This window comes from Procambarus clarkii, chromosome 5 (assembly GCF_040958095.1).
Source record: "Procambarus clarkii isolate CNS0578487 chromosome 5, FALCON_Pclarkii_2.0, whole genome shotgun sequence".
Classification (NCBI taxonomy): domain Eukaryota; kingdom Metazoa; phylum Arthropoda; class Malacostraca; order Decapoda; family Cambaridae; genus Procambarus; species Procambarus clarkii.
The window spans coordinates 42,272,998-42,298,125 of record NC_091154.1 but is presented as its reverse complement, the minus strand read 5'-3'; the positions used below and the strand labels follow the sequence as shown (position 1 = coordinate 42,298,125).

The 25,128-nt window shown below is 40.4% G+C and overlaps 1 protein-coding gene across 1 annotated transcript in view; it reads right to left on the bottom strand.

The window, feature by feature from the left end:
* Nucleotides 1-679: 679 nt before the first annotated feature.
* Nucleotides 680-25,128, bottom strand: part of LOC123765496 (uncharacterized) — a 29,042-nt gene continuing 4,593 nt past the window's right edge. Inside the window, exon 3 of the mRNA XM_069303898.1 lies at nt 680-1,716. Within this exon, the coding sequence (XP_069159999.1) occupies nt 680-1,716 (1,037 nt within the window). The remainder of the gene's footprint in view (nt 1,717-25,128) is intronic.

Below are 25,128 nucleotides of genomic sequence, written 5' to 3'. Positions count from 1 at the left end.
CAAACACACAGTCAAACACACAGACAAACACACAGTCAAACACACAGTCAAACACACAGACAAACACACAGTCAAACACACAGACAGTCAAACACACAGACAAACACACAGACAAACACACAGACAGTCAAACACACAGACAAACACACAGACAGTCAAACACACAGACAAACACACAGACAAACACACAGACAGTCAAACACACAGACAAACACACAGTCAAACACACAGACATTCAAACACACAGACAAACACACAGTCAAACACACAGTCAAACACACAGACAAACACACAGTCAAACACACAGTCAAACCCACAGACAAACACACAGTCAAACACACAGACAGTCAAACACACAGACAGTCAAACACACAGTCAAACACAGAGACAGTCAAATACACAGACAGTCAAACACACAGACAGTCAAACACACAGACAGTCAAACACACAGACAGTCAAACACACAGACAGTCAAACACACAGACAGTCAAACACACAGACAGTCAAACACACAGACAGTCAAACACACAGACAGTCAAACACACAGACAGTCAAACACACAGACAGACAAACACACAGACAGTCAAACACACAGACAGTCAAACACACAGACAGTCAAACACCCAGACTGTCAAACACACAGACAGACAAACACCCAGACTGTCAAACACACAGACAGTCAAACACACAGACAGACAAACACACAGTAGCAGCAGTAGCCGTAGTATTCACAGTAGAAGCAGTAGTCGAAGTATTCACAGTAGCAGCAGTAGCCGTAGTATTCACAGTAGAAGCAGTAGCCGTAGTATTCACAGTAGCAGCAGTAGCCGTAGTATTCACAGTAGAAGCAGTACCCGTAGTATTCACAGTAGCAGCAGTAGCCGTAGTGTTCACAGTAGTACCAGTAGCCGTAGTATTCACAGTAGAAGCAGTAGTCGTAGTATTCACAGTAGAAGCAGTAGCCGTAGTATTCACAGTAGTAGCAGTAGCTGTAGTATTCACAGTAGCAGCAGTAGCCGTAGTATTCACAATAGCAGCAGTAGCCGTAGTATTCACAGTAGCAGCAGTAGCCGTGGTATTCACAGTAGAAGCAGTAGCCGTAGTATTCACAGTAGCAGCAGTAGCCGTAGTATTCACAGTAGAAGCAGTAGTCGTAGTATTCACAGTAGAAGCAGTAGCCGTAGTATTCACAGTAGCAGCAGTAGCCGTAGTATTCAAAGTAGTAGCAGTAGTCGTAGTATTCACAGTAGAAGCAGTAGTCGTAGTATTCACAGTAGAAGCAGTAGCCGTAGTATTCACAGTAGCAGCAGTAGCCGTGGTATTCACAGTAGTAGCAGTAGCCGTAGTATTCACAGTAGCAGCAGTAGCCGTAGTATTCACAGTAGCAGCAGTAGCCGTAGTATTCACAGTAGCAGCAGTAGCCGTAGTATTCACAGTAGTAGCTGTAGCCGTAGTATTCACAGTAGCAGCAGTAGCCGTAGTATTCACAGTAGCAGCAGTAGCCGTAGTATTCACAGTAGTAGCAGTAGCCGTAGTATTCACAGTAGCAGCAGTAGCCGTAGTATTCACAGTAGAAGCAGTAGCCGTAGTATTCACAGTAGAAGCAGTAGCCGTAGTATTCACAGTAGCAGCAGTAGCCGTAGTATTCACAGTAGTAGCAGTAGCCGTAGTATTCACAGTAGCAGCAGCAATAGTAGCCACAGTCGTCAGTGCGTGCTCACCGTTCACCATCACAGTATACATAAAAAACCTTTCCTCAATACTGCAACACAAATTCCGTTCAAAAATAGTCCATTGCATCCTTCATTCACCAGTTGCACAAAAATATCCTCATCTGCATATCAATGTGCAATATATTTGGTCGAGGAACACACACGTGCAACATTCAATTACAACATATTGCAACGCAAATATTCGTGTCCTTTGGCCGTTGCCACCAGAGCCTTGTTTAACATTATTGCAAATTATTGCGAATTGATTCTGCTTGTTCGATGAGATGTGTTGCGTGTAAAACTCGCTTTAATTAAGTGCACTCCGCTTAATGGAAAACGGAAATGTATCGTCAGATGTTGGCTGTATGAATGTTTACATATATATATAATATATATATATATATACATACATATATTTATATATATATATATATATATATATATATATATATATATATATATATATATATATATATATATATATATATATATATATATATATATATATATATATATATATTATTAAATATGACCGAAAAAGTAAGATTAATAATTCTAACACGAATTTTCTCAATCTTTCGTACATTACGCTTCACTGTTGGAGGTAAATAAAAAATCACTTCTCCAAAATTCATTTTTATTTCTAGTCTGACGCGACACGGGCGCGTTTCGTAAAACTTATTACATTTTCAAAGACTTCACAAATACACAACTGATTAGAACTTACGTCTCTCTGATATTATATCTACATTTGAGTGAGGTGGGAAGGGTGATGTGGCATTAACACAAGACAGAACAGGAGGGGATATTAATAGGGTATTAAAAGTATCAACACAAGACAGAACAGAAACAATGGGTATTGAATAGAAGTGTTTGTAGAAGGCCTATTGGTCCATATTTCTTGATGCTTCTATATTGGAGCGGAGTCTTGAGGTGGGTAGAATATAGTTGTGCAATAATTGGCTGTTGATTGCTGGTGTTGACTTCTTGATGTGTAGTGCCTCGCAAACGTCAAGCCGCCTGCGAGGCACTACACATCAAGAAGTCAACACCAGCAATCAACAGCCAATTATTGCACAACTATATTCTACCCACCTCAAGACTCCGCTCCAATATAGAAGCATCAAGAAATATGGACCAATAGGCCTTCTACAAACACTTCTATTCAATACCCATTGTTTCTGTTCTGTCTTGTGTTGATACTTTTAATACCCTATTAATATCCCCTCCTGTTCTGTCTTGTGTTAATGCCACATCACCCTTCCCACCTCACTCAAATGTAGATATAATATCAGAGAGACGTAAGTTCTAATCAGTTGTGTATTTGTGAAGTCTTTGAAAATGTAATAAGTTTTACGAAACGCGCCCGTGTCGCGTCAGACTAGAAATAAAAATGAATTTTGGAGAAGTGATTTTTGATTTACCTCCAACAGTGAAGCGTAATGTACGAAAGATTGAGAAAATTCGTGTTAGAATTATTAATCTTACTTTTTCGGTCATATTTAATAATATATGTCTACAGGAAAGACTGCTACCAAAATATACTAATATATATATATATGTCGTACCTAGTAGCCAGAACGCACTTCTCAGCCTACTATGCAAGGCCCGATTTGCCTAATAAGCCAAGTTTTCATGAATTAATGGTTTTTCGACTACCTAACCTACCTAACCTAACCTAACCTAACTTTTTCGGCTACCTAACCTAACCTAACCTATAGAGATAGGTTAGGTTAGGTTAGGTAGGGTTGGTTAGGTTCGGTCATATACCTACGTTAATTTTAACTCCAATAACAAAAAATTGACCTTATACATAATGAAATGGGTAGCTTTATTATTTCATAAGAAAAAAATTAGAGAAAATATATTAATTCATGAAAACTTGGCTTATTAGGCAAATTGGGCCTTGCATAGTAGGCTGAGAAGTGCGTTCTGGCTACTAGGTACGACATATATATATATATATATATATATATATATATATATATATATATATATATTTATATATATATATATATATATATATATATATATATATATATATATATATACATATAGATGGAAAGCTGCCCTTTCTAGATGTAACAGCCATGAAAAGGAGCAGAGGTTTCCACATTGCAGTCTACACAAAGGAAACAAACATATGAATGTGCCTCAATGCCAACAGTGACTGCCCAGACAGGTACAAGAGGAGTGTTGTCAATGCTTACATCGACCGTGCTCTCAGCTACAGCTCAGGATGGAAGCAAGTCGATGAAGAACTCTGTAGGGTAAGGCAGGTCCTAGTCAACAACGGCTTCTCCAATGCTTTCGTTGAAGACCTCATAAAAAGATAAAAAGGAAAGTGAAACTCCATGCAACCTCTGAAGAGTCAACTAACACAACACCTGTACCCCCTATTAGACTATTTTACAGGAACTTCTTTTCCACAGCTCATAAAACGGAGGAAAGGGTCCTGAAAAATATTGTTGATAGGACCGTTATCCCTACAGACAAAAATCAGAAGACAAAATTGACGATTTACTATAAAACCAAAAAAACGGCCAACCTACTCATGAGAAACTCTCCAGACACAAAACAACGCTTTAAAAGAGACTAACGTCGTCTATGCCTTCAAATGCCCACTTGGGGACTGTAAGCCCCAAAGAACTCAGTATATAGGCAAGACAACAACATCTTTTTCCAGGCGATTAACAATGCATAAGCAACAGGGCTCCATTAAGGAACATATAATATCTTCGAACAAGCAGACCATCACCAGAGAAGTATTAACAAACAACTCAGAAATCATCGATACAGCGATAGCAGGCGGCTTGACATCTGTGAGGCACTACATATTAAAAAGTCATCACCAGCAATCAACAGCCAATTAATGCACAACTATATTCTACCCACTTCATGACTCCGTACCAATATTGAAGCATCAAGAGGAAGTATGGGCCAAAAAAGGGGAGCCGGTCGGCCGAGCGGACAGCACGCTGGACTTGTGATCCTGTGGTCCTGGGTTCGATCCCAGGCGCAGGCGAGAAACAATGGGCAATGTTTCTTTCACCCTATGCCCCTGTTACCTAGCAGTAAAATAGGTACCTGGGTGTTAGTCAGCTGTCACGGGCTGCTTCCTGGGGGTGGAGGCCTGGTCGAGGACCGGGCCGCGGGGACACTAAAAAGCTCCGAAATCATCTCAAGATAACCTCAAGACAGGCCCTTTGCAGTTACTTCCATTCTTCCCTCTCATTTATCCAATTTATACCCAATGCACCGTGTTCTGTCTTGTGTTGGTCAAAAGTTTGTTCACCTCATCCAAAACTGTTGCAACATATCACCTCACCCAAATGCGAGTATATAAGACAAGCTGTTCCATGTTAGCATTAAGTAAAACTCTATTTAGTGTTTTCAGGTTACAGCTCTGTGTGTGTAAACTAAAGTCTTTGAAAATCTAATAAGTTATTACGAAACGCGTTCAAGCGTCACGTCAGACTAGAAATAAAAATGAATTTTGGAGAATTGATTTTCCAATTACCATCGACAGTAAAAAGAAACATAAGAAATATTGAGAAAATTCGTTTTAGAATTATTAATCTTACTTTTTCAGTCATATTTAACAACATATATATATATATATATATTAGTATATTTTGGTAGCAGTCTTTCCTGTAGACATATATTATTAAATATGACCGAAAAAGTAAGATTAATAATTCTAAAACGAATTTTCTCAATCTTTCGTACATTACGCTTCACTGTTGGAGGTAAATCAAAAATCAATTCTCCAAAATTCATTTTTATTTCTAGTCTGTCGCCACACGGGCGCGTTTCGTAAAACTTTTTACATTTTCAAAGACTTTAGTTCACAAATACACAACTGAATAGAACTTACGTATCTCCGATTTTATATCTACATTTGAGTGAGGTGGAAGGGGTGATGTGGCATTAACACAAGACAGAACAAAATGTGGTATTAATAGGGTATTAATTTCATCAACACAAGACAGAACAAGAGTATTAATAGGGTATTAATTTCATCAACACAAGACAGAACACGAAGCAATGGATATTGAATAGAAGTGTTTGTAGAAAGCCTATTGGTCCATATTTCTTGATGATTCTATATTGGAGCGGAGTCTTGAGGTGGGTAGAATATAGTTGTGCAATAATTGGCTGTTGATTGCTGGTGTTGACTTCTTGATGTGTAGTGCCTCGCAAACGTCAAGCCGTCTGCTATCGCTGTATCTATCGATGATTTCTGTGTTGTTTACTGGGATTTCTCTGGCGATGGTTTGGTTGTGGGAAGATATTATATGTTCCTTAATGGAGCCCTGTTGCTTATGCATCGTTAAACGCCTAGAAAGAGATGTTGTTGTCTTGCCTATATACTGGGTTTTTTGGAGCTTACAGTCCCCAAGTGGGCATTTGAAGGCATAGACGACGTTAGTCTCTTTTAAAGCGTTGTTTTGTGTCTGGAGAGTTTCTCATGAGTAGGCTGGCCGTTTTTCTGGTTTTATAGTAAATCGTCAGTTGTATCCTCTGATTTTTGTCTGTAGGGATAACGTTTCTATTAACAATATCTTTCAGGACCCTTTCCTCCGTTTTATGAGCTGTGGAAAAGAAGTTCCTGTAAAATAGTCTAATAGGGGGTATAGGTGTTGTGTTAGTTGTCTCTTCAGAGGTTGCATGGCTTTTCACTTTCCTTCTTATGATGTCTTCGACGAAACCATTGGAGAAGCCGTTATTGACTAGGACCTGCCTTACCCTACAGAGTTCTTCGTCGACTTGCTTCCATTCTGAGCTGTGGCTGAGAGCACGGTCGACATATGCGTTAACAACACTCCTCTTGTACCTGTCTGGGCAGTCGCTGTTGGCATTTAGGCACATTCCTATGTTCGTTTCCTTAGTGTAGACTGCAGTGTGGAAACCTCCGCTCTTTTCCATGACTGTTACATCTAGAAAGGGCAGCTTCCCATCCTTTTCCATCTCGTAAGTAAAACGCAGCACGGAACTCTGCTCAAATGCCTCCTTCAGCTCCTGCAGATGTCTGACATCAGGTACCTGTGTAAAAATGTCGTCAACATACCTGCAGTATATGGCCGGTTTCAAGTTCATGTCGTCTAAGTCTTTATGCTCGATGGTACCCATGTAGAAGTTTGCAAACAGGACACCTAGGGGAGAACACATGACGACCCCATCTACTTGCTTATACATGTGCCCATCCGGGCTCAAGAAGGGTGCCTATATATATATATATATATATATATATATATATATATATATATATATATATATATATATATATATATATGCGAACAAGCCTGAATGGTCCCCAGGACTATATGCGAATGAAAACTCACACCCCAGAAGTGACTCGAACCCATACTCCCAGAAGCAAAGCTTCTGGGAGTATGGGTTCGAGTCACTTCTGGGGTGTGAGTTTTCATTCATATATATATATATATATATATATATATATATATATATATATATATATATATATATATATATATATATATATATATATATATTGGTGTATACTGGCAGCAGGTTTTCTTTCAAACATGTTTCATTGAATATGACCGCATATTCTGTATTTATTATTTTCTGGTTTAGGGCTTCTATCCCTCTAACTATTTTCTTAGCATCAGGGCTTAATTGAAATAGGAGTTCTCCAAAACTCATTTTCGTACTTTTGAGGTGAAGAAAAGAAGTGATTTACTATAGAGTGTATTACACTTATTTATATAATTTGCACAACGTTTCGAACCTCCATGGTTCATTCTCAAGTGAACAGATCTTACAATACTAGTTGATTTTATACCCGCACTGGGTCAGGTGATAATACAATAAAGGTGAAAACATGGGGGGATACATAAGGGATAAATGTGAGGTGAAACATAGAGGCTGCAGAAGGCTTATTGGCCCATACGAGGCAGCTCCTATCTAAACACAAAGATTAATCCAGTGTAATTGGCCTATTATGCTCGACATTGTCTTCTGTGTTGGTATCGATATGTTCTTGTCTTGTCCTTACTCTCATGGTGGGTAGAGTAAATAGTTCCGTGATTTGGGTGTTCATGGTAGGTCGCTCTATTCTTATGTGAATTGCCTCAAGAATTTGTAATCTTCTTGGGTTTTGTCTATTATGCAGGTATTCTTGTTCAACATTTCTCTGGTTAGAGTAATGTCATGGGCTTGTCTCATGTGATTCCTAGGGGCACCAGATTGAAGTTGGCATGTCAAACGCCTCGTCAGCTTGGTCGACGTCATACCTATGTACTTACATTGAAGGTTACATCCTTCGTGGGGGCAAGTGTACATGTATACAGCGCTTGACTGCTGTAGAGGGTTCTCCGTCGGCTTCGGGCTGTTTTTGATAAGGAGTTCGGAAGTTTTCTTGGTTTTGTAGAATATTATCAGGTTTATGTTTTGATTAGAAGTAGTGCTTTTTACTCCTTTACGGATTATTTCTTTCATTATTCTTTCCTCTTTTATATGTTCACTGTGCATGGTTGATTTGTAATATAATTTTATTGGGGGTGTTGTGGTTTCTGTTCTAGGTTCTGAATTATACCAACGGTCCAAGTGTCTTCTTATAGCAGCGTTTATTTCCGCGTTGCTATATCCGTTGTTCACCAATACCTGAGTTACTCTTTCAAACTCTCTACTCACGTTGCTCCATTCAGAGCAGTGGGTAAGCGCTCGACGAATATAAGCATTGAGAACACTGGCTTTGTATCTTTGGGGGCACTCACTTCTACCGTTCAGGCATAATCCTATGTTGGTGGGCTTGGTATATACGTTGGTGCTTAAAGAGGTTCCTGTTTTTGTTATTAGTACATCCAAGAATGGCAGACTGTTATTTTCACTATTTTCATGTGTAAATCGGAGTACTGACTCTCTCTCTAGGTGTCTTTTTAGGTCAATTAGTTCATCTGAGTCTTTTACTATTACGAATGTCATCTACATAACGGCAGTATACAGTTGGTTTTTGTCTGCTACTGAAGACCCTATCTTCGATGGTTCCCATATAAAAATTAGCAAATAAAACTCCTAAGGGGGAGCCCATTGCTACTCCGTCTATTTATAAATACATGTCTCCTTGTGGACTGATGAAAGGGGCTTCCTTTGTACATGCTTCGAGAAGACTTTTCAAGTGTGGCTCAGGTATGTCTAATTTGGGGGTGCTCTCGTCTCTGTATACTCTGTCCAGTATCATTCCTATGGTTGTGTCGACTGGGACGTTGGTAAATAGGGATTCAACGTCCAGGGAAGCGATGATACCATCGGGCTGGGTAGATTTGATCAATTCTAGGAAATCTGCTGATGATTGTAGACTAAACTTACTTGGAGTGTATGGAGTTAGGAGATCATTGAGTTTCTTTGCCAGGTGATAAGTTGGGGTTGGTATTTGGCTGATTATAGGGCGTAGTGGGTTACCCGGTTTATGCGTCTTAACATTGCCGTAGGCATATCCTAAGTCATAGTCGCCTTGAAGTTTATTGAAATGCACACTACCTTTCTTTGCGTTGATTGCTGTAATTGTTTTGTTTACTTTCCGCTTAAGGTCTTCTGCGGGGTTCCTCGTGATTCGTTGAAATTTGGAGTCGTCACTAAGGATGTCGCTAATTTTGTTCATGTATTCATGGGTAGGAATCAATACATATGCTGCTGTTTTGTCGGCTTTTCTTATTGTTACGTCTTTCAGATTTTTTAGTTGTTTCGCTGCTTCTTTGAGTCGTGGGGTTAAGATTGTAGATGAATATGTTCCTCGTTTTTTCCCTGCTTCTGCAAGTAGTTCAGCTTGAAGTGTGTCAGTGGTGATGACTTTTTTGTTGTCTTCTAGCTTATGGATATCGTCCAGAAGCATTTCGATTTCCAGGCGTTTTTGATGCATCTTTGGTTTAGATAAGAATTGACAATTTAGACCAAGATTTAAGAGGTCTCGTTGGTCCTGGGTAAGATCATAAGAAGTCAGGTTAAAGTAGCCATCTTTAGGACGAGGGATTTTTAGCTGTCCACCGTTTAGGGATGTTAACTTACGGAGTGTCTTTGTTTCTACAAGAGTTTTATGTTGTTGTTTCAGGTTAAATAGTTATATATATATAGTTATATATATAGTTATATTATATATAGTTATATTATATTATATATATATATATATATATATATAATATATATATATATATATATATATATATATATATATATATATATATGCGAACAAGCCTGAATGGTCCCCAGGACAATATGCAACTGAAAACTCACACCCCAGAAGTGACTCGAACCCATACTGCCAGGAGCAACGCAACTGGTATGTACAGGGACGCCTTAATCCGCTTGACCATCACGACCAGACAAAAGGAAGTGATAGCCGAGGCTATTTGACCCACTTCCCCGCTGGCACTCGGATGGTAATCTTGGGCATAGCATTTTATCAAATCACCTCATTTTTGGGGCAACACGTGAGGAACAGAAATGCGTATTTGTGAGGAACGCATTTGTGTTCCTCACGTGTTGCCCCAAAAATGAGGTGATTTGATAAAATGCTATGCCCAAGATTACCATCCGAGTGCCAGCGGGGAAGTGGGTCAAATAGCCTCGGCTATCACTTCCTTTTGTCTGGTCGTGATGGTCAAGCGGATTAAGGCGTCCCTGCACATACCAGTTGCGTTGCTCCTGGCAGTATGGGTTCGAGTCACTTCTGGGGTGTGAGTTTTCAGTTATATATATATATATATATATATATATATATATATATATATATATATATATATATATATATATATATATATATTTATGGTCGATGTTCCCTTCGGGAATCTTAATTTTAAGATGAATAGGAAAACCAGGGATATACTGAACATCTTGTTTCAGATTCTTTACTTTAAAATGCATAACGTTTCGAATACTTCTCGTATTCATCATCAGATCTAAAAGAAAAAACAGAAATCACAATCAAATAACTGGTAAACAAAGAACTCATACTGAATATAATTGCCTATCAAAGAAAGGAAAATGCTTAAAAAACAAAACACTTAAACTTACTTAAAGTGATCAATACAAATAAAACTTATTAACTGTCACATATATTAAAGCTAATTTAAAATTCATTAAACTACAAGATGAAATGTATAACTACTAAAACAAACCATTCTATTAAACTTACGTGAAGTGATCAAAAGTGAAACTTGATACCTAACACATAGATACTAAACACTATAACAAATATTTATATAATGACTACAAATCTACAAACAATGTATGTAAAATACAAACAGAATAAACGACAATTATAAAGTACTAACCAAAGTCTTATAAGAAACTCAAATATTAAATAAAACTAAATAAAAAAAAATGTATTATATATCCTAAATAAAAGATTATAATAATGTACAATGTCAAGACTTGAAATAAATAAGAAAAGGCAAAGACATGGTAAACTAAACAAAATTATAATAAAATTAAACTACCAGAATGAACTATAAATCAATTTACAGGGCCTACTGTGCACTATACAGTGTACAATTGAACAGCTGAAAGGTTGTTATTTAACAGAGGCCGCAGCTCCTTTATATATAAGGATTCCATTACCCTCAAATCTGACTGGCCATTCATACAGGTGTCCAGAATTTTAAAATCAGATTCCAGCAGAGAATGATCAAACTCGTAACAATGGTTTCTAATCTCCGAAAATGCTGGTTTAGACAACGGTAATCCAGTCCTAAAAGATAATCCCCGGTGCTCAAGTATCCTAATCTTAAAGTTCCGAATGGAACTCCCGACATATCATATATTTTTGGTATTTAATTTTATTTAATATTTGAGTTTAATATTTGAGTGTGCTGCGACTTACCTAACTGTGCTGCCACTTACCTAACTGTGCTACCACTTACCTAACTGTACTCTCACTTACCTAACTGTGCTGCGACTTACCTAACTGTACCGCCACTTACCTAACTGTACTGTCACTTACCTAACTGTACTGCCACTTACCTAACTGTGCTGCCACTTACCTAACTGTACTACCACTTACCTAACTGTGCTGCCACTTACCTAACTGTACTGCCACTTACCTAACTGTGCTGCCACTTACCTAACTGTACTCTCACTTACCTAACTATACTCTCACTTACCTAACTGTGCTGCGACTTACCTAACTGTACCGCCACTTACCTAACTGTACTGTCACTTACCTAACTGTACTGCCACTTACCTAACTGTGCTGCGACTTACCTAACTGTGCTGCCACTTACCTAACTGTACTGTCACTTACCTAACTGTACTGCCACTTACCTAACTGTACTGCCACTTACCTAACTGTACTGCCACTTACCTAACTGTGCTGCGACTTACCTAACTGTGCTGCCACTTACCTAACTGTGCTACCACTTACCTAACTGTGCTGCGACTTACCTAACTGTACTGCCACTTACCTAACTGTGCTGCCACTTACCTAATTGTGCTGCCACTTACCTAACTGTACTGCCACTTACCTAACTGTACTGCCACTTACCTAACTGTACCGCCACTTACCTAACTGTACTGCCACTTACCTAACTGTGCTGCCACTTACCTAATTGTGCTGCCACTTACCTAACTGTACTGCCACTTACCTAACTGTACCGCCACTTACCTAACTGTACTGCCACTTACCTAACTGTGCTGCCACTTACCTAATTGTACTGCCACTTACCTAACTGTACTGTCACTTACCTAACTGTCCTGCCACTTACCTAACTGTACTGCCACTTACCTAACTGCACTGCCACTTACCTAACTGTGCTGCGACTTACCTAACTGTACTGCCACTTACCTAACTGTGCTACCACTTACCTAACTGTGCTGCGACTTACCTAACTGTGCTGCCACTTACCTAACTGTACTGCCACTTACCTAATTGTGCTGCCACTTACCTAACTGTACTGCCACTTACCTAACTGTGCTGCCACTTACCTAATTGTGCTGCCACTTACCTAACTGTACTGCCACTTACCTAACTGTACTGCCACTTACCTAACTGTACCGCCACTTACCTAACTGTACTGCCACTTACCTAACTGTGCTGCCACTTACCTAATTGTGCTGCCACTTACCTAACTGTGCTGCCACTTACCTAATTGTGCTGCCACTTACCTAACTGTACTGCCACTTACCTAACTGTGCTGCCACTTACCTAATTGTGCTGCCACTTACCTAACTGTACTGCCACTTACCTAACTGTGCTGCCACTTACCTAATTGTGCTGCCACTTACCTAATTGTGCTGCCACTTACCTAACTGTACTGCCACTTACCTAACTGTGCTGCCACTTACCTAACTGTGCTGCCACTTACCTAATTGTGCTGCCACTTACCTAACTGTACTGCCACTTACCTAACTGTGCTGCCACTTACCTAACTGTACTGCCACTTACCTAATTGTGCTGCCACTTACCTAACTGTACTGCCACTTACCTAACTGTGCTGCCACTTACCTAATTGTGCTGCCACTTACCTAACTGTACTGCCACTTACCTAACTGTACTGCCACTTACCTAACTGTACCGCCACTTACCTAACTGTACTGCCACTTACCTAACTGCACTGCCACTTACCTAACTGTGCTGCGACTTACCTAACTGTACTGCCACTTACCTAACTGTGCTACCACTTACCTAACTGTGCTGCGACTTACCTAACTGTGCTGCCACTTACCTAACTGTGCTGCCACTTACCTAATTGTGCTGCCACTTACCTAACTGTACTGCCACTTACCTAATTGTGCTGCCACTTACCTAATTGTGCTGCCACTTACCTAATTGTGCTGCCACTTACCTAACTGTACTGCCACTTACCTAACTGTACTGCCACTTACCTAATTGTGCTGCGATTTACCTAACTGTACTGCCACTTACCTAATTGTGCTGCGATTTACCTAACTGTACTGCCACTTACCTATCTGTGCTGCCACTTACCTAACTCTACTGCCACTTACCTAACTGTACTGCCACTTACCTAACTGTACTGTCACTTACCTAACTGTACCGCCACTTACCTAACTCTACTGCCACTTACCTAACTGTACTGCCACTTACCTAACTATACTCTCACTTACCTAACTGTACTGCCACTTACCTAACTGTACTGCCACTTACCTAACTGTACCGCCACTTACCTAACTGTACTGCCATTTACCTAACTGTACTGCCACTTACCTAACTGTACTGCCACTTACCTAACTGTACTGCCACTTACCTAACTGTACTGCCACTTACCTAACTGTACTGCCACTTACCTAACTGTGCTGCGAATTACCTAACTGTACTGCCACTTACCTAACTGTACTGCCACTTACCTAACTATACTCTCACTTACCTAACTGTACTGCCACTTACCTAACTGTACTGCCACTTACCTAACTGTACTGCCATTTACCTAACTGTACTGCCACTTACCTAACTGTACTGCCACTTACCTAACTGTACTGCCACTTACCTAACTCTACTGCCACTTACCTAACTGTACTGCCTCCTACCTAACTGTACTTGCCCCTTACCTAACTGTTCTTGCCGAAATTTAAATAACTCTTTCGAGGTCTATGACTAGAGGCGGGCCCCAAGAACTAATTTTAACTCCGTGTCTTTATTTTTAGTAACTATGTTAATAATTTAATTATTTTACTTCCGCTGTACATTAACGACATTACACGAGAAAACTAAAGTGGAGAACAAGAGCTAGAGCCCAACAGCTCAATTTTCACGCTTATCTCTATTTCAAGCTTAACTGTCTATAATTTCATGAATATACTTCTAATAACAACGTTGCTAAGAGAGCCAAATAAAGCGGAGGACAGGAGCTGAAACTCGATAGTTCCGTTTTCTTTCTTGCCTCTATTGCAAAGATAACTACTCTAAAATTCGGTTTAATTCAGCTAATAGTAACGAAATTATATCTATAAACATCTAGTGCCGGGTCCAGGAACTAACGCCTGACTTTGACAGTCACACCTAATTTATAATTTACACTATCACCAGTCAATTATCGCTCCTCACTATAACCAGTCATTATCATTCCTCACTGTCACCAGTCATTGTCATTCTTCACAATTACCAGTCATTATCATTGCTCACTATCACCAGTCATTGTCATTCTTCACTATGACCAGTCATTGTCATTCTTCACTATCACCAGTCATTGTCATTCTTCACTATGACCAGTCATTGTCATTCTTCACTATCACCAGTCATTGTAATTCATCACTATCACCAGTCATTTTCATTCTTCACTATCACCATTGTCGTTCTTCACTATTACCAGTCATTGTCATTCTTCACTATCACCAGTCATTGTCATTCTTCACTATCACCATTGTCGTTCTTCACTATCACCAGTCATTGTCATTCTTCACAATTACCAGTCATTGTCATTCTTCACTATGACCAGTCATTGTCATTCTTCACTATCACCAGTTATTGTCATTCTTCACTATCACCAGTCATTGTCATTCTTCACTATCACCAGTTGTCGGAAAACCCGACACCATTTACTAACATTTAATATAACAGGCAGATGATATTGCCGCTGTTGTGTAATAAACACATTAACGCATAGAAGACGGGACACAGTGGCATTTTCCTGCCGTAGAAAACGAGATATCATGGCCACATATCGTCATTAAATTCACCACCAAATATTGGGAATCATTCCTAATACAGCAGTGTGTCTGGACTGTAAACATCATAAAAACCTTTCCCTTGAATCAACGTAATTATTAGTACTAGAGTAGAGTAAATGTGGGCCGGCTTTAACCACTTCTTGACATCTGGACACAACAAGCAAGGCGTCAGTGGGAGGAGGACCTCAGTAGTCGCCATTTAATTTTAACATCAGTCGCTGGGACAATATTTACCTCCGATAATTTCCTTTGGCCAACGGTGTTATGGGAAGTAAAGTACTCCCATTATTAACATCAAATTCGTCTACTATCAACAGACGTGTCCTAATTCCGAAACCCATTTATCATCTTTCATTCCTGATCAGTAATGTTAGGTAGGGTGGACCGGTTAGCACACGAGACTGCGACCAAAACAAGGTAAATATTCCTTGGACATTATCTCATAAATAATAACTATATTTCCCTCTGATATAGTTGTCATATTAGGATTCCTGCTATTATTGTGAGTGCCCTTTGACACGTGCAACTGAAGAGGAAGAAGAATTAACAGTAGTTACCTAGTACTCCAGTACACGAGTTGGAGGCCAGCCTCACCCACAACCTGTATTGACTGGCTTGTTCATCCGTGTTCATACTGGATGTCTTGGACAAAATCGGCAATACAATATAAGGTCTCCCCATTTACTTACTAATATATATAGTCTAATATTGTAGTGAATGCCTACTTACTAATAATTTATATTGATGACTACATAAATAAACCATTAACCACCCAGAATATGTAAGGAAGCGATTTGTGAAAATTTAATATCATACAGTCTACTTTAAACATCAAACAGTTTGCTATCGAAGAATGTAAATTAATGTAAAATATAAATTACTATATAAATTAATATAAATAAAATAAATATAAATCTCATAGGTCAATTATCCACATTAGTCATTGTCATTCTTCACTATCAAAAGTTAATATTATTCCTTACTATCACCAGTCATTTGTCATTCCTCACTATAATCAGTCATTTCATTCCTTCCTATCCCAAGTTACTATTAATCCTCACTATCACTAGTCATTATCAATCCTTACTCTTCCCAGTGGCTATTTATCTTCATTATCACCAGTCAATGTAATTCCTAACTATCACAGTCATTATCATTCCTCACTATCACCCGTCTCTCAGAGTCTCTCAGAGTCTCTCAGTGTCTCTCAGAGTCTTTCAGAGTCTCTCAGAGTCTTTCAGAGTCTCTCAGAGTCTTTCAGAGTCTCTCAGAGTCTTTCAGAGTCTCTCAGAGTCTTTCAGAGTCTCTCAGAGTCTCTGAGCCTCTCAGATTCTCTTAGTGCCTCTCAGAGTCTCTTAGAGTCTCTCAGAGTCTCTCAGAAACTCTCAGAGTCTTTCAGAGTTTCTCAGATCCTCTTAGAGCCTCTCAGAATCTCTGAGAGTCTTTCAGAGTCTTTCAGAGTCTTTTAGGTTCTCTCAGTCTCTAAGAGTCTTTCAGAGTCTCTCAGAGTCTTTCAGAGTCTCTCAGAGCGTTTCAGAGTCTCTCAGAGTCTTTCAGAGTTTTTCGGAGTCTCTCAGAGTCTCTCAGTGTCTCTCAGAGTATCAGGTGTCTATCAGAGTATCTCAGACTCTATCAGAGTCTTTCAGAGTCTCTCAGAGTCTCTCAGTGTTTATCAGCACAAACGTTGCACTAACGTCCCACATAATTAAAGTATTTGAGAGAGTGATCAGGAGTCAGGTCACTAGTTTCATGGAGACCAATGACCTTCACAATGCAGGCCAACATGGATTTAGAGCAGGAAGATCATGCCTCTCACAGCTACTTGTTCATTATGACAAAATCACTGAGGCATTAGAAGAAAAACAGAATGCAGATGTTGCATTCAAGGACTTTGCAAAGGCATTCGACAAATGTACCAATGGAGTGATAGCACACAAAATGAGGTCAATGGGAATAACTGGTTAATTAGAAAACTGGATACTCAATTTCCTGTCGAACAGAACACAAAGAGTAGCAGTCAATCAAATGTAATCTAGTCCAAGCACAGTTAAAAACTCTGTACCTCATGGTACAGTCCTTGCACCGCTACTCTTCCTTATTCTCATATCAGATATAGACAAAAATTCAAGTCACAGCTTCGTATCATCCTTTGCAAATGACACAAAAGTCAGCATGGAAATTACCTCTGCTGAAGACATTAAAAAACTACAAGCAGATATTAACAAAGTTTTCGATTGGGCAGCAGAAAATAACATGATGTTAAACAGTGATAAATTCCAGTACTCAGGTACGGCAAAAATGAGGCTCTGAAACATAATACATGGTACAAAACACAATCGAATCTGCCCATAGTAGGAAAACAGCATGTAAAGGATTTGGGAATAATGATGTCTGACGACCTAACGTTTAGGGAGCATAACCAAGCAAATATTGCGTCAGCCAGAATAATGATCGGATGGATTACGAGAACCATCAAATCCAGGGATCCCATCACAATGGTTGTACTCTTCAAGTCACTTGTGTTGTCCCGTCTTGAGTACTGCTCAGTACCCTCTTCTCCCTTCAGAGCAGGAGAGATTGCTGATATAGAGGGAATACAGAGAACATATACGGCTCGCATAGACGCGATAAAGCACCTAAATTATTAGGATCGTCTCAAAGCTCTCCAAATGTACTCACTACAAAAAAAGACGCGAGAGAGAGACCAAATAATATACACATGGAAAATACTGGAGGGCCAGGTCCCAAATCTGCACAGTAAAATAACAACGTACTGGAGTGAACGATATGGAAGTAAATGCAGAATAGAACCAGTGAAGAGCAGAGGTGCCATGGGCACAATCTGAAAACACTGTATAAACATCAGAGGTCTTCGGTTGTTCAACGTCCTACCAGGGAATGTAAGAAATATTGCCGGAACAACCGTGGACATCTTCACGAAAAACTAGACTGTTTTCTAAAAAAAAGTGCCGGACCAACCGGGCAGTTGTGGGTATGTGGGCCTGCGGGCCGCTCCAAGCAACAGCCTGGTGGACCAATCTCTCAAAAGTCAAGCCTGGCCTCGGGCTGGGCTTGGGTAGTAGAAGCACTCGCAGAACCCCATCAAGCAGGTATCAGGGTCTTTCAGAGTCTCTCAGAGTCTCGCAGTGCCTCTAAGAGTCTCCCAGAGTCTCTCAGTGCCTCTCAGAGTCTCTCAGAGTCTCTTAAGTCTCTCAGAGTCCCTCAGAGTCTCGCAGTACCTCTCAGAGTCTCGCAGTGCCTCTCAGAGTCTCGCAGTGCCTCTCAGAGTCACTCAGAGTCTCTCAGTGCCTCTCACAATCTTTCAGAGTCTCGCAGTGCCTCTCAGAGTCACTCAGAGTCTCTCAGTGCCTCTCACAATCTTTCAGAGTCTCGCAGTGCCTCTCAGAGTCACTCAGAGTCTCTCAGTGCCTCTCACAATCTTTCAGAGTATCTCAGTTCCCCTCAGAGTCTCTCAGAGTCTCTTAGGGTCTCGCAGTGCCTTTAAGAGTCGCTTAGAGTCTGTCAGAGTCTCTCGGAATCTCTCAGAGTCTCTCAGACATCATCACTGTTTCCTCTCGAGAACGATAAAATATTATCCCAAAAAATCCTAAATTTGATTGGAAAAAAACAGTCTTTCGTGAATGGTGTTCCCGGAGGTTCCAATAATGGAGCTCCGCCCGAGGCTGATAATCACACAGGGATCACATCCGGCTTCATAAACTTGCCACCAGCAAAAAAAAAGGTCTTTTTTGTTTTTCTTATTTTGCGAATTTGTATTTTCAGAAGAATTTTTGCTCGAATGTCATTTGGAAATGTTCGGGAGCTTTTGAGATGATTTTTTGGTTTAATACGATAGACAACATTACATTGTTTCGAACCTCGGACAGGACATTTTATGTGTAAAAATGAGGGAGAGAGCGAGGGAGCGAGGGAGGGCTTAGAGGGGATGGAGGAAGAGCGAGAATTTAACAAAAAGTCTGACCCAGCCGACTGAGAGCAAGTCTAACCCAGCAGACTGAGAGTAAGTCTGACCCAGCAGACTGAGAGCAAGTCTAACCCAGCAGACTGAGAGTAAGTCTGACCCAGCAGGCTGAAAACAAGGCTGACACAGCAGACAGAGAGCAAGACTTACCCAGCAGACTGAGAGTAAGTCTGACCTAGCAGACTATGAGCAAGTCTGACTCGGCAGACAGAGAGCAAAACTGGCCTAGCCGACTGAGAGCAAGTCTGACCCAGCAGACTAAGAGCAAATCTTACCCAGCAGATTCAGAGCAAGTCTGACCCAGCAGACTGAGATCGTCTCACTCAGCAGACTGTGAGCAAGTCTGACCCAGCAGACTAAGAGCAAGTCTCACCCAGCAGACTGAAAGCAAGTCTCACCCAGCAGACTAAGAGCAAGTCTCACCTAGCAGACTGAGAGCAAGTCTCACCCAGCAGACTGAGAGCAAGTCTGACCAAGCAGACTGAGAACAAGTCTGATTCAGCAGACTGAGAACAAATCTGACCCAGCAGACTGAGAACAAGTTTGACCCAGCAGACTGAGAACAAGTCTGGCCCAGCAGACTCAGAGTGTGGGAAATTCTGGCTCCAAAATAATGATAATAATCTAATGTTTAATTCGAAGGACCATCCTTAAGAAAATGAAATATACTGGAGAACCTGTGGCTATGGATCTCTTATATAAAATATAAATTAAATCTATTAATGTATAATAAATGAACTGTATTTACTACAAATTATAGAGCAAAATCCCTCCACAGACTATGGGCGGGGGTTTAGTAAGTAAACTGAATTTAAAGTATTTTAAATAATGAAATATTGAAATACTAATATACATTAATTCAAATATTAACATATATAAATAATATCAAGAAATCAATAATTAATGCTACGGACTATCTACGAAAACTACAAAGACAGCTTAGCTGTAGGCAGAAATAGTAGTAATCGTTCCGTGAACTTGCATAACCGTCGCCTGAAACGTGTTTCATCAGGCTACTCTGGGAACACGTGAGCGTTGGGGAAGTTACCGTCTCGCTTGCGTGTGTACTCCAGCAGAAAGACAATTCACATGAAAAATCTATTGCAGAATATATTATTCCTCAAGTATTCATAGAAATTAATATGAGTAGCTAAATGAACGGAGACTTACGGGTTTGGTATTGGGGGCTGGCATAACGACACACTGCCCTATATAAAATATTTACTGGAGCTACAGAAAATAATATAGCAACAAACTGATGTGCCGCACACGGTGTCTGTGGCGTAATGAGGCTGCCGCATCTTGTTGGCGTCCGTAGGTGCACGGATGGTTCTCTAGGAAGACGATTGTGTGGTCAGCTTCCAGACACTCTCCCTAAATATGGCGTCGCTTGCCACTCACTCCTCTACCTCCCGGGTTGCTCGCGCATGCGCAGTCGGGCAACGACGCGTTGAATATTTTCTACAATTTATTTAATTTCCCGAGTTGATGGAACTAAAATGTATCAGAAACTATAGAGTTTATATATAATTATATAAACTTATAAATTATATATAATTTGTCTTATATGACAATATATAAATTCTCGTTTCTTAATAATTAAATGAACGTTGTTCGATTCGAGAGTGTGCTGGATAGAAATTTTAGTCATCTGTGAATGTGCTGATGCAACAAGTCGTAGTTGCGTGGATTATTACCAGGTAATAAACAATATTGTGTAAACGAATATAAACATATTATCAGCTTTAATACACTGAGTATATTCGTGCAAGAAGTTATTAATAATAATTATCATTAAAGAATGTGAAATAAGGAGAACTTAATACAATTCCCATGAATATAAATTTGTTCCTTCTCGTCATGTGTGCTGATGCTACACCTGACTAGAACTCTCGTCATGTGTGCTGATGCTACACCTGACTAGAACTCTCGTCATGTGTGCTGATGCTACACCTGACTAGAACTCTCGTCATGTGTGCTGATGCTACACCTGACTAGAACTCTCGTCATGTGTGCTGATGCTACACCTGACTAGAACTCTCGTCATGTGTGCTGATGCTACACCTGACTAGAATTTCTGGGAAATAAGACAATATTACGCCTTATTAAGTTAAAGTTAATATTACTAATAAATCTGTTAGGAGAGTTAGAAAATTATATTGAATAGTACAAAAAATAGTTTCTTAATGTACTGAATGTTTGTAATAATATGTTGGAAATTTCCAACACAGAGCAAGTCTGACCCCAGCAGACTCAGAGCAAGTGTGACCCCAGCAGACTCAAAGCAAGTCTGACCCCAGCAGACTCAGAGCAAGTGTGACCCCAGCAGACTCAAAGCAAGTGTGACCCCAGCAGACTCAAAGCAAGTGTGACCCCAGCAGACTCAAAGCAAGTGTGACCCCAGCAGACTCAGAGCAAGTGTGACCCCAGCAGACTCAAAGCAAGTGTGACCCCAGCAGACTAAGAGCAAGTGTGACCCCAGCAGACTCAGAGCAAGTCTGACCAAACAAACTAAAAGTAAGTCTGACCAAGCAGACTGTGAGCAAGTCTGACCCAACAAACTGAAAGTAAGTCTGACACAGCAGACTAAGAGCAAGTCTGACCCAGCAGACTGAGAGCAAGTCTTTCCCAGCAGACTAATATAAAGAGGAGTCAGGAAATCATTACAGAAACACTGTAAGATTTCTATATTACAATTCCTGCGAAGATCTATCCATGTGTACAAGCAGAGGCCGGGGAGTCACAGCTCTTGCTAGGACTTACAAAGAGGGATGGACTGCTGACGCTAGAAAACGTCTAATGAAGTCTCGTATTATAGATAATAATAGTTTTAAACACATTTACGTCAATCAAATCAACGATAGAGAGACCGCATATAATAGGGTTATGCCTTTGATATGCCGAAGTCTTACTGTCCCCGTCGAGGCCACTAGAGGTGATGGCCCTCAGGGCTTCCTGTCCCAATCGTGGTCACTCCTCGATATCAATTGTTGGTGACGGTGTAAAACTCAAAAGTTTGATCACAAACGATAGTATTGTCCTGCAGAAGGATTTACCATATTCCTGAAATGATCTTCAGGTTAGGTCAGGTGGGGAGTTGGACAGGGGCGGTACATCTGTCTAATGATAACGCAGATGTTCTAAGGCCCGCTAAGCGTGGACAGAAACCTCGCGTAGCGCAACAGACCAGATCTAACTTAACAGAAGAAACAACTAACCTAACCTAACCTAACCTAACCTAACCTAACCTAACCTAACCTAACCTAACCTAACCAAACCTAACCTAACCCAACAGAAGCAGGAGCTAACCTGACCTGGGATAGACCTAACCACACATCTATAGCCAAAAGTAGACAGTTGAAGTTCAATTCCTTCAATTCCTCATACCAGACTTCTCAATGTCTGGGTTGTCTTTGGGAACTTTCATGGCTTAAACGAGTGGTATACACAACCTACAGGAGACCTTCTGTTGAGTATGCAGCCCCTGACTGGAACCCGTCCTCACTTGAAATACTCAAAACAGAACTAGAAGAAGTTTACATATTTACAACAAGTTTCATTCAGTACCTAAGGGGAGTGAGCTCAGAGGAAGTACTGAGGACACTACACATCACCACACAGGAGTGAAGTAGATACAAGGGGACATGATAACGACATATAAGATACTGTGACATATAAGATTCTTATTCACTGTGAGTGTTGTAGGCAAATGTAGTGGGTTAAATAAAGAGGAGAATAAAGTTAACTTACAACTCGGTTTTCAATGTAATTATGAAAAATATAAATTCTTGAAATGATACTGAATATTGATGAGTATATCCAGGTGAATATATCTAGGTGAGTATATCCAGGTGAGTATATTTAGACGAGTATATCTAGGTGAGTATATCAAGGTGAGTATATTTGGTGAGTATATCTAGGTGAGTATATCCGGGTGAGTATATCTAGGCGAGTATATCTAGGTGAGTATATCCAGGTGAGTATATCTAGGTGAGTATATCTAGGTGAGAATATCTAGGTGAGTATATCTCGGTGAGTATATCCGGGTGAGTATATTTAAGTGAGCATATCCAGGTGAGTATATCGATGGAGTTACAAGGGATGGGATACGAAGAGCGCCTGATGGAGCTGAGCCTTACTACACTAGAAAAAAGAAGGGAGAGGGGGGGGGGATTTGATAGGAACGTATAAAATACTCAGGAGGATTGACAGAGTGAAAATAGATGAAATGTTCACACGCAATAGTAACAGAACGAGGGGACATGGATGGGATCTGGAAACTTAGATGAGTCACAGAGATGTTAGGAAGTTTTCTTTTAGCGTGAGAGTAGTGGAAAAATGGAATGCACTTAAGGAACAGGTTGTGGAAGCGAACTCTATTCATAATTTTAAAACTAGATATGATAGGGAAATAGGACAGGAGTCATTGCTGTAAACAACCGATGGCTGGAAGGCAGAATCCAAGAGTCAATGCTCGATCCTGCTGGCACAAATAGGTAGGTATAGACACACACATACACACATACACACGCACACATAACAGAGAACCAGGAACGAGTATGTTAGTGTGAGAAGAGAAGCTGAGAAAAAGTATGAAAATGGTATAGCTAATAAAGCCAAGACACAACCAAAGCTACTACACAGTTACATCAGGAGGAAAACAACAGTGAAAGAACAGGTGATGAAACTTAGCAAGGGTGAAGACAGATACACAGAGAATGACAAAGAGGTGTGTGAAGAACTCAAAAATAGGTTCCAGGAGGCCTTTACAATAGAACAAGGAGAGGTCACTGCGCTAGAAGAGGTGGCAGCAAACCAGGCGACTTTGGAAGGGTTCGAAATAACAAGAGATGAGGTCAAGAGGCACCTGTTGGATTTGGACGTGAGAATGGCTGTTGGCCCGGACGGAATCTCCCCATGGGTATTGAAAGAGTGTGCAGAGGCACTTTGCTTGCCACTCTCCATAGTGTATAGTAGGTCACTGGAGAGAGGAGACCTACCAGAAATATGGAAGACGGCTAATGTGGTCCCAATGTACAAAAAGGGTGACAGGCAAGAGGCACTGAACTACAGGCCAGTGTCCTTAACTTGTATACCATGCAAGGTGATGGAGAAGATCGTGAGAAAAAACCTGGTAACACATCTGGAGAGAAGAGACTTCGTGACAACCCATCAACATGGGTTCAGGGAGGGTAAATCTTGCCTCACAGGCCTAATAGAGTTCTACGATCAGGTGACAAAGATTAAGCAAGAAAGAGAAGGATGGGCAGACTGCATTTTCTTGGATTGTCGGAAAGCCTTTGACACAGTACCCCATAAAAGGCTGATGCATAAGGTGGAGAAACAGGCAGGAGTAGCTGGTAGGGCGCTCCAGTGGATAAGGGAGTACCTAAGCAATAGGAAGCAGAGAGTTACAGTGAGGGGTGAGACCTCGGATTGGCCTGAAGTCACCAGTGGAGTCTCACAGGGCTCTGTACTTGGACCTATCCTATTTCTGATATACGTAAATGATCTCCCAGAGGGTATAGACTCATTCCACTCAATGTTTGCTGACGACGCCAAAATTATGAGAAGGATTAAGACAGAGGAGGACAGCTTGAGGCTTCAAGAAGACCTGGACAAGCTGCAGGAATGGTCGAACAAATGGCTGTTAGAGTTTAACCCAAGCAAATGTAATGTAATGAAGATAGGGGTAGGAAGTAGGAGATCAGATACAAGGTATCATTTGGGAGATGAAATACTTCAAGAGTCAGAGAGAGAGAAAGACCTGGGGGTTGATATCACGCCAGA